The sequence below is a fragment of the Mirounga leonina genome, unplaced genomic scaffold, assembly GCF_011800145.1.
Source record: "Mirounga leonina isolate KUSES-001 unplaced genomic scaffold, KU_Mleo_1.0 Mir_170, whole genome shotgun sequence".
NCBI lineage: Eukaryota > Metazoa > Chordata > Mammalia > Carnivora > Phocidae > Mirounga > Mirounga leonina.
Genome location: NW_023270433.1, coordinates 8,268,712 through 8,284,600, shown reverse-complemented (window position 1 = coordinate 8,284,600; position 15,889 = coordinate 8,268,712). Strand labels below are relative to the sequence as shown.

General features: G+C 50.3%; 2 protein-coding genes across 3 annotated transcripts in view; one reads left to right on the top strand and one right to left on the bottom strand.

Moving 5' to 3' along the window:
* The window catches only part of RALGPS1 (Ral GEF with PH domain and SH3 binding motif 1), a 273,380-nt gene that overhangs the window by 148,966 nt on the left and 108,525 nt on the right, over positions 1–15,889 (top strand). The gene's annotated exons all lie outside the window — the stretch shown is intronic.
* The window catches only part of ANGPTL2 (angiopoietin like 2), a 35,349-nt gene that overhangs the window by 7,997 nt on the left and 11,463 nt on the right, over positions 1–15,889 (bottom strand). Inside the window, exon 2 of the mRNA XM_035015776.1 lies at positions 12,757–13,622. Coding sequence (XP_034871667.1) covers positions 12,757–13,573 — 817 coding nt within the window. The 5' untranslated portion in view covers positions 13,574–13,622. The remainder of the gene's footprint in view (positions 1–12,756; positions 13,623–15,889) is intronic.

The following is a 15,889-nucleotide window of genomic DNA, read 5'->3' as shown; positions in this document are numbered from 1 at the left end:
ATTCCTGCCCTTTCTCTTCTGCATGTCAGGGAGGGGCATCAGTGGCAGGTGTACTTAGCTTTTTCCCTGTAGATCAAACTTCTCAAAGTCATTCCTGATTGTAGTTGGGCTTGTGTCGTCCGTACATGTTGGTTAAATGAGAAAAGTTTGGGTTTTGGGGGTTTTGCTAGGCAGCTTGGGTGGGCTTCTCCTGAGCCCTTGCACTGTGTTTGAGCATCCCCACCAGGAACCTAATGGAAGGGTAGGAGTGGTCTTGATCACCCCTCTCTGCCCCCAGTGCCTAATAAAGCACCCCGAAGAAAGGTCTGCATAGGTGTTTACCACTGACAGTTAACCCAGGGTTCTCCTCCTTCATCCTCCAGGGCTTCTCACCCATTTACCTGTTCACTAGCCCTCTTCACCCTCAAGGGATGGGTCAGGACCCCCAGCACCAGCCTGGGAGATGTGGCACAAGCAGCTGCTTTCCTCTTTGCCTTGTGCCTCTTCCATCCTGGGGACGGGGAGGCCGGACCTCCAGGAAGGGCATTCAGGAAAGAGAAAAAGGTTTTGCTTGTGTTCAGCCCCTAGCCCCAGGGACCGAGGCAGAGAGTCAGTCTGTCCCCGACAGCTGGAGCAGAGCGCGCAGCAGGCGTGGGAGGGCTCCCAGCTCTTTCCCAAGTCAGAAGCACAGGAGAGGCTGTTTGATGGGAATGCTGGTGACAAGAAGGTCCGGCAGAGGCCTGCAAAACATCCCCGTCCCCGAAAACGAGCAGCCAGCCCTCTTACTGCAGGGTTGCTATGGGACTCTGGTGGGGTTCTCAGAGGGACAGTCTGGCCCACTGGGAGAGTGGGGGGGGGGTCCGTCTCAGACTCCCAGCCCGAGTTGCTTTTGTGGGTGCCTTGAGTTGTTTCAGCTTTACCATTGACATTTCTACAAACAGCTTTTTTTGTTGTTTTTTTTAAAGATTTTATTTATTTATTTGAGAGAGAGAGAAATAGCACGAGCTAGGGGGTAGAGGGGCAGAGGGAGAGGGACAAGCAGACTCCCTACTGAGCAGGGAGCCTAATGCAGGGCTCAGTCCCAGGACCCTGAGATTATGACCTGAGCCAAAGGCAGACGTTTAAGCAACTGAGTCACCAAGGTGTCCCAAGGGGTCTTTTTAAAAGCAGGTGTTTTAGGGGCACCCGGGTGGCTCAGTTGGTTGTGTCTAACTCTTGGTTTCAGCTCAGGTCATGATCTCAGGGTTGTGAGATTGAGCCCGGTGTCACGCTCCACACTCAGTGTGGAGTCTGCTAGATTCTTTCCCCCTCCATCTCCCTCCCCCTCTGCCCCTCTTCCTGCTCATGCACGCTCTCTTTCTCTCTAATAAATAATCTTAAAAAAAAAAAAAAAAGGCAAGTGTTTTAAAATGTGAGGTAGCTAGTAGTCACCCATTTGACAGATGAGGAAATGGGAGTATGGGGACATTAGGTGACACCTCTGAGGTCACTTAGCGTATAAGGGACAGATCCAGTGTCAGAACCCAGGTGGTCTGGATGGTCCAGAGCTCATAGTCTAAAGCTCTCTTCTTTTTCCCCAACCTGAGTGAACTTCAGGGTGGGGGGCCCAGGATGACTTAATCTCTGTGTCCCTAGGACTATTTTTAATCTTTGCCAGTCAGCCAGGTTTAAAAAATAAAAATTTACACTTATTTGTCAAGGTATGAATACCTTTCCAAAATCTTTATTGGTGATTTATTTTTGTACTTTGCTTACCTTTTGGTGTCCTTTGCCTATTTTCAACTATTTTAGTATCTTTTAATAATGTAGAATTTCTGGGGCGCCTGGGTGGCTCAGTTGGTTAAGCGACTGCCTTCGGCTCAGGTCATGATCCTGGAGTCCCTGGATCGAGTCCCGCATCGGGCTCCCTGCTCGGCAGGGAGTCTGCTTCTCCCTCTGACCCTCCCCGCTCTCATGTGGTCTCTCTCTCTCTCTCATTCTGTCTCAAATAAATAAATAAAATCTTTAAAAAAATAATGTAGAATTTCTTTTTTTTTTTTTTTTAATCTTTAGAGCAAATCAGGCAGTTCTTTCCTTTAAGGCTTTTAGGTATGACATCCTCTCTAGAATCATGGAGTAGGAATAAACTAGTAAAGAGGTATTTAGTATTTTCTCGTTACAAAAAAATTCTCCATGTCCCCTGTGCTCTGCACTTGGCATGATACTCAGGACCCATCAGCTTCTATCAGCAGCAACCACATTTCCAGACAGTTTTCCCTCGGAAACCTTTTAGAGCAGGACGCTAGCAAACCTCCTGCGCTGAAACACGCCCTTTTCTTACATTAAAGGCACCAGCGGCAAAGGTCAGAAAATTAAATTATGGATGAAAATGAGTCAGACAGACTCCTTAGCATGGAAAACTGGCAGCAGTAAAATGATCGAGGAGCAGAAGGTGCAGCAGTAAGATTATCCTGTGGTTCCATTTAAATGGCTGATTCAAAATGCCCTACTTTGATGAGAAATCTGTAACCGAGGTCAATACAGGAGTCAGGAGCCCTCGGCTCAAATCTTGGTGGCCTCGTCGCCTCACCGTGTGTCCTTGGGAAGCTCCTTGAGCCTCAGTCTCTTCTTTTGTACACAGGGGGAATGAACCCGCCGGTTCTGGGGGCCTTAGGGTACAGGAGCACCAGCGTGAGGCCAGCCAGGGCAGGTGCCCGTGCGGGTTCTCTCGGTCCTTCCCATGCTTGATGAAAGCTGCTGGTTTTGACATTGTCCACTCCCCACCTACCCGCTATCAAGTACACACAAGCAAGTTACTGTGTTTGCTTTTGAATTTGCAAGGCTAAATGTACGAGGATTTACTTACTGGTAGATGTTTTCCACAAAGCACATTTAAAAAGTCACAGCTTCAGTGGAGAGACCCCCAAAGATAAACTGAAATGAAGAATGGAAATCTTTTTTGTCAATGAAACTGCATTTTCGGTGTGCAGTGGGCAGGGCTCTCCCTTTGGAACAGTGCAAAGTGCCCAGCCAGTATTTCTCTTGGCTCCTCTTCTGAAAGGGCAGCATTGCCCAGAGTAGCAGGCCAACACTAACTCAGCAGCACCAAGGCTCTGAGTGGAGTAGTGCCCGACCTCATCTCTATAAAGACCATATTTACACTCTCCGCAGAGCTGTAGCCGGAACGTTCCACGTGAAGGGAAGTGCAGTCGCCATGGCTGAGCTGAGTCTGCGTGGTTCCTTAGAGAAGCAACACAGGGTATGGAAAGCACACAGGACCTAGAGTCAGGAGGCCTCAAGCAGAAGGGATATTGGCAATGGGAACACAAAGTATACAGGTCTTGGGCCCCCAAACCCCAAGGTCAAACCTGGTAAGTGTTGGAGTGATGAGCTGTGGGTGCCTGAGTCCCTTCCCTGCTTCCTTCCTCCTCTCTGGGGTTCTTGCACACAAGGAACATTGACTACTAGGAAACCAGATGGCTGATCCCATGCTCAGTATTCCCAATGAAGTGCCTTTCTGGCAAAGCTGGGTTGGAGCCTACAGCCAGGCCAGACCAAAGCGTAACTGCCTAATCCCAGTTTCCTCTCTGTGTCTGGGGTAGGCCAGCTCAGCCTGACCTGCCCACTCACATCCTGTGGAGAAATGGGTTTACCAACTACATCAGCTGTCAGTGTAGCCACCCCTCCCTCCTAGGGAAGCGTGGCCCCGTGAATATCTAACCAAGCCCACTGGCTGCACCCTGGAGGCCAGGAGCTAAGAAGTGAGTAGATGGTGATGGCTCTTCTCCCTGGCTGCTCCTGAGGCATGCAGAGAGGAGCAGAGTCCTTCCTGGCCATCAGCTGGGACCAGACCACGTGGCTGGCCAGCAGTCTGACTGGCCTCTTTGACCCATAAGCTCAAGTCTCGGGACTTGACCACCTGAGGCTGTGCGGCAGCCCTGTGGCCTGTGGGAAATGTTCTAGGGATGTTTTAGTTTGTACGTGGGCACTGGGGAGAGGCTTCTGTGATAGTACTAAGACACACTGCTTTTTTGTGAGAACGGTATGCTGTTTTCAATTATTCTCACTGATGATCTGTCTCCAAAAAGTCTTTCCGCCACTCCCTTAAACGTTTTTCTAACAGGAGAAATGACTAGTTGTTGAAATTGGATCTGGAATTTCCTATCCAAATTAATCCATCTGAGAGCCAGGGCACGTGGATTGCTTAGGTGTGAGCCCTGTCCTGGCCAGCATCAGGACTCGATGGGCGTCCTATGTGAGGGCAGGAGAGCAGACACCGGGGAGGGCGGTTGGCGAGGAAGGATTACGTGTGCTGCTTGAGCCTCATTTATCCAGAAGGCTTGGGGAAATAATATTTTGGTTGTGAACATATTTATTCTATGTCAATCACCACTTTTCAGTGAACCAGAGTACAAAACAATAACCTAAACACAGGAACAGCTGGTGTGTTCCCAAAGGCATCTCAAGTTCCTATAGGGCCTGAGAGCTGACGTCATGGTTATCATTTCTGGTCCTTCTGGGGAAAGGGTCCAAATGCTCATGCCCGCCGTTGAGGCTGTTTTAGTCCGCAGATGACGGGCACAGTGCCTGGGGCCAATAAGCTTTTCAGGAGTTTATGAAAGTGTTTGAGGCCTAAAAAAATTTATTGGCTCTAAAATATGAAAAGAAAACTGCAAAATCAAAATTTATAAGTATGTAATTAAATTTCTACAAAGTGGAACATCTTGTCAACTTCATTAATTGTTAAATTTAGTCTTCATAAAAATGTTATTACTTTTGAAAACAATTTGTAGGTTAGATTTTTCTCACTTCCCAAGAATTCCTGAACATGCCTGATGTTTGCCGAGAAATCAGAGCCAGCCATAAATTAATTGTGTTACTCTTGGCCAAATAATTTCAAAAGCAAAATTTTAAAAATCCTTTCAAATTTTTTACAGTAAAAGTTATATTAGATGTGTATATTTCGGTGGGTGTGATACAGTCTGAGACCTCCCAAGTAAGAGCTCCCGGAGCCCTCAAGGAGCTTAAAGCATCCTGTTTCTGCTGGTTTGACCTTAGGATAAACAGATATTGCAGCATTGCTTCCCAAAGAACACTTTCAAAAGCATTGTGCCCACTCCTGGGTTTCCAACAGGACCTTTGGGCAGGAGGAGAAATACGGGCTTTAGAGCAATTTAAAAGAGAAAAGAGGTTAGCCCTGGAGGGGCTGTGGTGAGCTCACTGTATGCAGAGACAAGAGGGCTCACTGTGGCTCCTGGGACTGGTGGGGGTGAAGCCCTGGGGCCCCTGCGTTCTAGTGGTCAGTGGCGCCTGAGGCTCCCTGAGGGAGGTCCCTGAACATAGAGGTGGGCCACGTAGGAAGGCTCCCTAGATGTAGCGATGAGAATGAACAAGCCTCTCTCAGGCCAGAGGTTGATGGTGTGGTTCTGCAAGCACATCATGGAAGAGCTTATCAGACCCATGATTGTAATCCACAGGTACTGGACAGGTGGTGTGCCTGCGGTCTGCCAACCTATGAACCCTTTCTAAGAAAGGGAATCAGCCTGTGGGCTTGTGCTTAGAGAACCTATGTTGGCCTTCACTGATCACCTTTTAATTTTTCAAATGCTCACAAACCCCTCTTTATAATCTTTTCTATGATTTTACTAGGGCTTAAGCCAATTGGTATATAATTGCTAGTATCTTGTCCTTTCTTTTTCTGAAAAGAGAGCATTTGCCCAGCACCAAGCCTGGTCTTCATGATTTCTGGATGATTGCTGGCAGTGGTTCTGAGAGCTTATCTGCCATGCCCTCAGCCTCCCCGTCTCCTCCTCCAGGAAGTCCTCCCCAACCCCAGAAGAGTTACTTAACTCTCCTCAGGGTTCCCATCATGTTTGATATATTTATCTCTACTGGAATGTAGTAAGAATGATAACTACCGTGTATCTAGAGCCTTTCACCTGCCAGATGCCTTACATGCGCTTTCATTTCATCCTCACGAGCCCCTGCAACAGTGAGCAAACCAAGTCCCAGACAGACCGCATGGCTGGCCAGGGGAGGCTCTCGGATTAGAACTCCCATCTGCCTTCCGGGCCTGCTTATCCTGCTGCACTGAGTCTGTTTCACTGTACTAGGATTGTTCGGGGTTCTGTCTTGTTGTCAGTCTCTGGGATCCTTCTGGGCAGGAGCCTCAGGGGCATGATCGTGTGTCCCTCTTGCCAGTCTCTGCCCAAGAATGAGTCACTTCGTGCCCCACGTGCCTTTCCCCGTCTCCATCTCCTCACCACCGTGAGCTGTGTGCCCTTTGTCACTTTCATTCTGTTCTTTCCAGTTTGAGAATCAATGCTAAGTTCATCTGGAAACAGGGGCCCCACAGCAGAGGATAATCAGGATCCAGACCCAAACCAGGGAGAGTCTGGACGGTCTGTTGTAAAAAGTCGGCACGTTGTATCTTGGGACAGTGCCAGGTGATTGGATTTTCTGTTCTTTTAAACGTTATTCTAGACAGACCACCTAAGATGTCTTCATTTCAACAGTTAGAGGGTGTTTTTTGTTTTCAAAAATATTACATTTGTCATTTAAACTAAAATCTTCTTTTGCTTAGCACGATTTCTCTGTATACACAGTAATTCTAACTTAAATTATTATATTAAAAATCTGTTCAAGGAAAATCACTTATTTGTTTGAAAAAAGGATTGCCTAGACCAGTCCAGGTCCTGCGGCTGCACGGGCTCATTTTGAGGTACAAAGCCCGGATCGTCAGGCTCCTTTTGACTGTGCTCTTGCCCAGTCCTCACAGGGGTAGCTGAAGTCGAGACGTTATTTCGACAGCAAGCGTACTACCCATTGCACTCAACAACCCGAACCACCTTTGTTGTAGGCACCAAGTCATCTGATGCTAACTTCATTCTGCTTCATCAGTCGTTTTTTTCTGGGGGAGCATCTCAGGGTTCCGATTTGGTCTACTGCATAAATTCATCACAACAATCCATCTGTGTGGCTAGGGAGCTGGCTGCAGAGGCCTGAGCTCCAGGATTTTCCAGATTACTTTCAGTTTGCCAAGTGCCAAGCTGTTGGGATTTCCAGGCCACAGATGCCAGATCGCCACTTTAAATAGTAACAAGCTGATAGTTTATCCTTTGGGACTGTAAAGAGCCTGAGCATTTCGCTGAATGTCTTCCTTGGAAAGTGCCCGAGTAATAGAGGGAGTGCTTGCCGTCACACTCAAAGGGTTCTCTGTGATCCATTCCCCGAGGTATCCGAGGAGAAAAGAGAAAGCAAAGCTAGAAGGAAGATGACCCACCTTGAACTCGAGTGGCTTTTGTTTATGAAGAAGCTAACAAGGAATGCTCTTTGAAATATCACTGGATTACATAGTTTGTAATGAATTTGAGAATCTTACTTTGTTCCACAGTAACATTTCAGGAACAAGATAGCACAATACAGTGAGAACAGCACAGTCTCTGGAAGCAAGAGACCTGGGTTGGGTTTTCCGTCAGCTTCTGAGAACTGAAAGGCAGAGCCCGTGGTGACTACAGCCACCCTCACTCACATCCTCCCACCCCTCCAGGTTGCTCCTCCAACCCCCCCACCCCACCCCAGAGCTTCAGGCTCCGAAGCCCAGTTACCAGAGTTCGTCTGCACGTGGGACCAACTGCTTTCCACCTAGATCGACAATTGCTTGACCTCCAGAAGGAACGGAAGCCACAGTGTAACATGTGTCGTTGTCTATTTTAAAACCACAATCTAACATACATATTTCCTACTTCACAGGGGGAGGTAAAATACAGGCAGGAAAAGCCATCTAGGAAAACACTCTTGTTCAAGGTCTCTGCACCTCCCTGGCCATAGGGTATCTGTTGGGAGGAATGGGAGGTCTCTGTGTTAGCAGTGAAATAATGTGGTTGCCACCTTGTGTGGCCCCAAGAACAGATCACATCTGCTGATTTTTATGTATTTGGAGTTAGCGTCTTTAAAGAAATCAGGACTTTAGATTTTGCTGGACGTTGAAATGCTGAATACAAACACACCCAGAGAATTTGTTCAGATTCGAGACAAATTAAAAATCAGATTTCTCTGCAGCTTTAGTTGGGTCCATTTACTGGAAGTCAGGTGCATATTATGTTTTCTGTGGGAGAGCTCAGTTGTTTTAGACGTTCTGCAGTATGATGCTAACTCAGTTCTGCTTTCTCTCTCTCTCTCTCTTATTATTTTATTTTGGCATCTCAGGGTTGTGATATAGTCTACTACGTAATTCACCCCAACAGTCCATTTGTGTGACTGGGGAGCCAGTGCAGATGGTTGGTATGGTCGGTTCCTCCCAGGCCTGAGTAAGGGGGCGGCATGATATTGATGAGTTTGCAGTGACAATGTCTTACACTGTTAGAACTGTGAGAGCTCTAATAACAGATCCACCAACTCTGTTCCCAGAGCTCTTCTACAAGGAGCTGCTTAGAACCTAGTACATGAAATAGTGATGGAGAGTCACATCCCAGGCAGCTGGCACCTGGGGCCAAGTCAAGCATTTATAGGGTGATTTTGACACCAGTTTCCCTCCAGCCTTTCCATGGAAACGTGCAGTATCCCGGAATGGTTAAGACAGACTTGGGTTTGAGCCTTGGCTGAGCCACTTACTAGCTGTATAGTCTTGGCTGAGTTACTTAACCTCTCTGAACCTTGACATCCTGGAAGTTATAAGTCCAGGGACCTATCTTGGCTCTGCTACTGACAGGCTCTGGGATGATAAGGCCCCTGACAAGCTCTCTTTGAATTTCATGGTCCCTTCTTTATCCACTGAGAAACAAACTAAGCTGATTATGTTCTCAGGAGAGAAAACAGCTAGAAATGCCTACTCCTTTTGGTTTTTAAGGATTTGTTTCAGGCAGGGCCTTGCTGTGGCAGCCGGTCCTAACACTGCCTTTCCTCCTCTGATCACTCTCAAGGGCGGCTGCCATGGCAGGAGGGCTGGCCTGTGCGTGGCTGTGCCTGTGCAGGGCTGAGGGACAGTGTCCCCGGCCTCCCAGACCACTTTGGGAGAAGGCCAGTGCTGAGGCTCCATCCTGTCCATTCCTGTGCCTTTTCGTGACCCCTGCAGCCTTCCTCTTTAGCAGACCTGATTGACACATGTGTACGTGTGTGTGTCCAGGGCACACACATGGAGAAGCAGGTCAGGGGATGTGTGAGAAAGTGGAGAGGAAAAGAGGAAGGACAGGCAGCAGCAGCTGGATTGCCGGGAAAAGGGCCATAGGCCGGGCCCTTTGGCCTTGGCCTTGTCAAAGCAGCATCCTAACATCCAGACCTGAGAGAGGCAGGCCAGAACCCAAGTCAGACACCAGGGAAGCCAGGAGCTGCCTGGGCCTCCCTCCCTGAGGCTCTCAGCAGCCCGGGCCTGGCCTGGGGCCAGCCTGTTACTGTCTGGCTGGGAACAAGCTGGTGAGTGCAGCTCCAGATAAGCGGCCATGGCTCCCTCAGTCCCCCGGAAAAGGGTGTGCTGTGGGCTGAGGAGCCCAGACGACGAGGAAAAGAGCAAAGGCTCTGAGGTTACAGGATGAAAGATTTAGAAGCTGCCAAGTCATGCACACAAAGGTGTTTCTGGCCAAGTGATGTCCTTGGGAACAAAGGATCTTGTGGGTAAGAGCACAGAAGGTTTTGTCTTAATAGGCCCAGAACCTGCCTGCAAGCTCTCAGAACAGGCCTGATAAGAGCTCCCTGCCGGTTGTCTGAGAGAGGCCATCTGCCTTTTCCTCCCCCTGTAGTCCAAGCCCAGGAAAGGACCGAGACCTCCCTGCCCATTCAGCTTCCATGGCCAGGTCTGGCTCGTAACACCTTGAGGGGGTGTTGCTCAGTGGAGAGGCGGGTCACAGGGAATCTGTTACCAACAATCAGTACCAACATTTGGGAGAACTTTGCTTAAAAAAAAGGAAAAGGGTAAATTATAGTGCATTTGTCATGTCCACAGAAGGTCACTGCTACTGCCTCCCATGTTGGGGTGCTTCCTTAAGTGGGAGAGAAAGTGGGTGGGTGCATGCAGGGCTTTGGAATGCACACAGCCCATGCTGGTCTACGAATGTGAAGAAGCAGGGGAATCCAAACCATTTGAAGTGTGAGGAGTAGGGTCGTGATCCCAGGACTGTGCACAGACTCCTCTCCATCAGGGACCCACTAGTAACCCTGTTTCCCAAATGTAATCTCTTACAAATCATTCAAGATGCAACACGGAAGTCCAGTCTCTGTCCAACTTCTCCCTTCTAGTCCAGGCAGACTCCGTCACGCATGTCACCTTAGTGTCCCCGGAGCCCTTCATTCACTGCTCTGCAGGGCACTTAGCACACCATGGTATTACCACAGTGACTACACAGCCCATGATTTTCACTGCATTCCTGCTTTCAGATACTTTGTTATGTGGGTCCCATCAATTCTTACATTATGGAAATTTTGGCCTTGACGGATGTTCCCCCTCAGAGAAGTCCTCCGTCAGATCTGCTGTGCCGATTTTGGGGGATAGAACTGGTAGACACTGGATAGATCCTTGTGCATTCATGCATCTGCCACCTCCCCCAGACTGAGTTCCTAGAGGTCAGAACCAGAGTTTTCACCGGCTCCCCCAAGCCTGGCTCCGTGACCGGCACAGAGTAGGTGCACAAACGTGGTTGGCTGCCCCACGTGACATAATATCTCATACCTGATTGCATTGAGTTTCCACAACAACCCTGCAGTATTCTAACTCCTGTCCCCATTTTACAGAGGGGAAAATTGTGGCTCAGGGGAGCTAAGTAACTTCCTCACAAGCAAACTACTACTAAGAGGTGGATGCAAACCTAGGTCTTTCTTTTCTTTTCAAGATTTTATTTATTTATTTGACAGAGAGAGAGAACAAGAAGGGGGAGCGGCGGGCAGAGGGAGAGGGAGAAGCAGACTCCCCGCTGAGCAAGGAGCCCCATGCAGGGCTCCATCCCAGGACCCTGGGATCATGACCTGAGCCAAAGGCAGACGCTCAACCGACTGAGCCACCCAGGTGCCCCAACCTAGGTCTTTCTTCCTACACTATATACCTTTCAGCTTAGTTCAAGCTCAGGAATGTCCTGAAATCATTGACTCAGAAACCAGAGATGTTTAAGCAAGAGGAGGTCTGTTGGGTAACCAATGAGGTCTGCCAGACGTTAGGAGTATGACTTTCAGTGGGGTCTTCATTTGGTGCCCAAGGGCACGTTTTACCATCTGGGCATTCTGTCGAGACATATTAGCACACTCTGCCCTCTCTTTTGGAGCTTCTGATTTAAAACAGACATACATACAGATGAGCTAGTCATCTGCTGTAGAATGCCAGCACTAAAAAGGGACTGTTTATTTATTTCAATCTCCTTGCTTTAAGATAAACCAAAACGGAAGGAAGCTGAAAGCTACCAAGTATTGAGTGGCCCAGCGCCACTCCAGACACATTTTTTTTTTTCAGTATTTCATCTCATCTTTGGGTAGGCTTATTTTAATCTATCCCCAACTGACAGATTGAAACAGGAAACGCAGGCTCTACAAGGTGACTTGCCTAATATCCCAGAGCTAATCAATAGGGGAATCAGAATTTGAATCCAGGTCAGTCAAAGCATGTGTTCTCAACCCACAGACCCAGTAGAGGGCCTTCCTGTGAGGTGTGAGGTGCTGTAGGCAGATGCTCCCCACCTTGGACCTGCAAACAGGGTTGCCCTTGTCTTTTGCATGGGCCACCCCCTTTCTGGAATTAGCAAGAAGCTGCTCTTCCCAGTACTGGTGGTTATTTTCAGAATTGTGAAATAAGTGTAAAACAGGATATTTTCAGTAAAAATATCTCCCCGCTTATACAACGAAGTGGTACCAAAATCACTGACGTGGAGCAGATATGTGGTTAGTTTCTGCAAAGATCAAGCCAGTTCTCATCTGACAGCCCATCTGGAAGGCTCACAGGGTCCTGGATGAATGAGAGGCTGAGCTTCAGGGGGCTGGGCTCATGCTCCCCCCAGAGTTCCAGAGCACAGAGGAGTCAGCCCTAGATTTAAAGTGTAAAGGCCTGAATTCAGATCCAGCCTGAGGATCCTAAGCCTGTGAGTAAGTTACTCTTCTTTTCAGTTAACCTTCCGCAAGGAGCTGCAGGGGTTAGTGATACAGTATTCGCGAAAGTGCCCCATGCTGGTACTCTGCTCAAGCTTCGCAACATACCAGCAACCCTGTTCCTCCCCCATAATGATATTCTGAGAATTACCATATTTTGAGATGAACCGTGTATTTAAGAGTATTTGGAATTGGCACTGAAAAGTCGAGACAGCAGCAGACTAGAAAATGTGTGGGCTTCAGAAAGTACTCCCTCCCATCCCCCAGCCGCTACAACGTGTTTATCATACTTTTGCCATGATAACACTTTCTTTTCCTTCGGCTTCTTGTTTCTTCGGTGAGCATTTACCGATTTCCAGATCGGTGCCAGGCACGGCACAAGAACAGGAGTTTGCGGGAGAGACATCCTGCTTGCCAACACAGAGCATCTCAGCAGAGCCCAGAAAACTACAGGCCTGGGGCTCGTTCCCATCAGAAGCCAGAGAACATTTGTTCTCTTCTGAGCCTCTCCCCATTTCCTGGTTCTACCTTGGAGCATCCATCTAAGGAACGTGGGCCCCCCCTCACCCCACCGGCTGCCGAGGCTGGGCCCAAGGGATCGCTGGGGGATTGCGCAAGTCTCTTGGCCCGGCTTCAACTCACCATGGCTTTTCCCCCACTTGTGGTCTTAGCCAAGGGAAGCCTGGCGCCTGGCTCTGAGGCCCCAGATGGAGCCGGCTCCCTCCCGGAAGGACTTACCCGATGGCTTGTCTGTGGAGGACGGGAGGCTGGTGAGGGTGGGCATAGTGGGCAGAGGGGGAGGCAGCACCTTCAGGTTCTGATCACTCTGGATCTCGTTGGTAGAGATCTGATTGATGATGCGGCTGTAGGGGGGCGGCTGGTAGACCCGGGGCGGGGTGGCCGGGGGCGGCTGGGGCACGGGCCTGGCAGCCGGCACCCGCTGGCAGTGCTCCTCGAGCTGCGCGATGATCTCGGACTGGTTGTGGGCCAGCGTGGCCAGGTGCTGGTACTTGTGCTCCAGGTCCTTGTACTTGCTGGCCAGCTGCAGCATGTCGGCCGTCTGGTTGAGGATCCGGTTCTCCAGCTGGGAGAGCTCCAGCGCGTTGTCCCGCTTGCGGATGATCTCGTGCAGGAGCTGCATGTACAGCTGCGTGACCCGCGAGTTCATGTTGCGGCTCTCCTTGCGCAGCAGCTTCACCTCGCTCACGATGCCGCCGTCCACCTCCACCAGCTGCTGCAGCGTCTCAATCTGCCGCTTCTGCTTGAGCAGCTCGCTGTTGAGCAGCTCCAGCTCCTGCTTGTGCACCCGGTTCTCCAGGAGCACCTCGGGCTCCTTGGAGTTGACGCAGATGGCGCCTGTGACCCGCTGCTGGGGCACGATGAAGGTGTAGGTGCACTTGTCCGAAGCCTCGCCGGCCCGCTTGTACCTGTTCAGGTAAATGAACTCGCTGGGCGAGCCCTCCTCAGCACCCTCAAAGCCTTCCTTCTGGCCTGCAGCCGCTCCCACGGCAGCCAGCAGTCCCAGCCACCAGTATGTCACGCACAGCGGCCTCATGGTCCTTGCAAAATGGTGGTTCCTCTTGGCGAACGGAGCCTAGGAAAACCTGAAAGTAAACAGAAGGGAGAGTCAGGAACGGTGTTGTCACTGCCAGCGGCCTGTGCCATAAATGAGCTCAGCCTTCTCGCCAGGCAGATCTTTCCAAAAATACAGCTTCAGGAGGCAGCCCTTCTGGACGCCACAGAAGGAGACAGGCAGGCCTCAGCAGAGGTAGAGAGGAAAGGGGAGGGGACCGGGGCATCTGAAGGCAGGAGGCCACGGCCCTGCCACTCCCGGAGCCAGCCCCAAAGCCCAGCTCCCTCGCCGAGCTCCTGGCCCAAGCCTGAGAACCACACGAGGGCAGCTCGAAGCTGGGGCAGGGAGGCAGAAGGAGGCTTGTCTGGTCTCCCTTCTCTGCCTCATGCCTCCCCCCCAACCCCCGTCTCCTCGTTCTACATGTTCATAACCCCCTGGGCTTTCCCGGTGTAGCACCCATCACAGTTGTAGTGCATAGGGGTTCTCTGTGATCTCTGCTACTGGACTCCACACTCCATGAGGGCAGGCGCTGTGGCTGATTCCATCCTGTGTCCGCAGGATGCTGCACTAAGCAGGCTTTCAGCAAATGTTTGTTAAACACTCGAATCACTGGACATGGTATGGAATGTGTTCAGTTGGTAGTGGACAGTGTCAATGGGAGGATGTGTCCAGCCACATGGCTTTGGTCTGTGTGTTAGAGACAAGCTAAAGAGCCCAAACAGGAACAAACAACTGAGCTCTTCTAAATCCAAATATTTGCAGTAGCCAGTAACTGCAAGGTCCTGGCCACTGCAATGTGATTAAAGCCGGCGGAAGCGGAAAACAGACATGTGTCTCTGGATTTGTTTCAGTTCTGCTCTTGGACCATTTGTCCCTTCACCAGATATCCGTCAAACATCTGTGGTGTGCCAAGCAGCATGCTGGCTGCTGGAGGTACAGCCCTAACGGGCCAGAGGCCAGCCCTGCCCTCACAGGGCTCACACACCACGGCCCAGCCCCTAAGAGCCACGGAGCAGCAGTAACGTATTCTGCGGAAGGATAGAGCAGGGAACTGACATAATCGGACGATTCGAGAAAGCTTCCCTGAGAAAGTGACCTTTACACTGACCCCTTGAGGGATGAGCAGGAGTTAGCCAGGCCAAGAAGGAGGGGACGGGCATGCACAGATCCCTCCTCTCGCCTACTCAAGGACATCGCTCCAGCAGTTCTCCCCCAGCTCTCCTGCGTGATCACATTGTTCCTACAATCATGCTGTTATTTCTCTCAACTTAAATCAATCCTCTCTTGATCTCACATCCCCCCCTCCAGCTACTGTTCCGTTTCTCTGCTCCCGCTTTTAGCAAAACCCTCCGAAGGGTTGTCTGTACTCAGTTTCCAGAGAGTCTCTCTCTTTCTGTTCTCTCTTGAGCCCACTCCCATCAGGCCTGGCCCCTCCCCTCCACTCCAAGTGCTCTGGACAGGATCACCAGTGGCCTCACTTGCCAGGCCAAATGGCCTGTTCTTAGTCCTCATCAGTACTTGCCTCTCCACACTGGGTGATGTGGTCAATCAATCCCTCTTTGGACTTCCTTTCCTGAAGATCACCCTTTCCTTCCTTTTCACTGGCTGCCCTTTCTGTCTCCTTTGCTGGTTCTTCCTCCTGTTCCTGTCCTGGGGGACCCAGAGCTCAGTCCTCAGACCTCTTGTTTACCTCGGTGATCTCATCTGGCTTTGTGGCTTTCAGGCGCTGCTAACTCCCACATTTATTTGACTCCAGACGCATGCATCCAACTGCCTCTTTGACATTTCCACTCGACTATCTACTAGGCATCTCAAACTTACCCAGAAGTGAACTGGTGTCTCACACCTCCGTCCCAACATGTTCACCCCAGGTTCTCCTATGTTAATAAACAGCAACTCTGCTCTTCCAGTTGCTCAGGCCAACAGCCTTGAAGTCATCCTCGACTCCTCTCTTTCTTTCATATCCCGCATCTAATTCACCACCAAATTGTAAAAGCAATACCCTGGACGTATTCTCAGAATCCCACTGCTGCTCCCCACCTCCCCTGCACCCTGGTACAACCCACCTTCGCCTTTCACCTGGACCTAACTGTCTGCTGCTGGACCTGCTCCTGCCCTTTGTCCCCCACCCAGCAGCCAGAGTGATCCTTTTTAAAAAGTCCGATCCTCTGCTCAGAATCCTCTGGGAGCCCCCTCATCTCCGAGAAAAAGCTTAGAAGGTGTTTCTGGCTCTCCCGGACCTGGCCCCCCTTCCTCCCTGGCCTCATCTCTGACTCCCCTCAGCCCCCTGCTCATGCC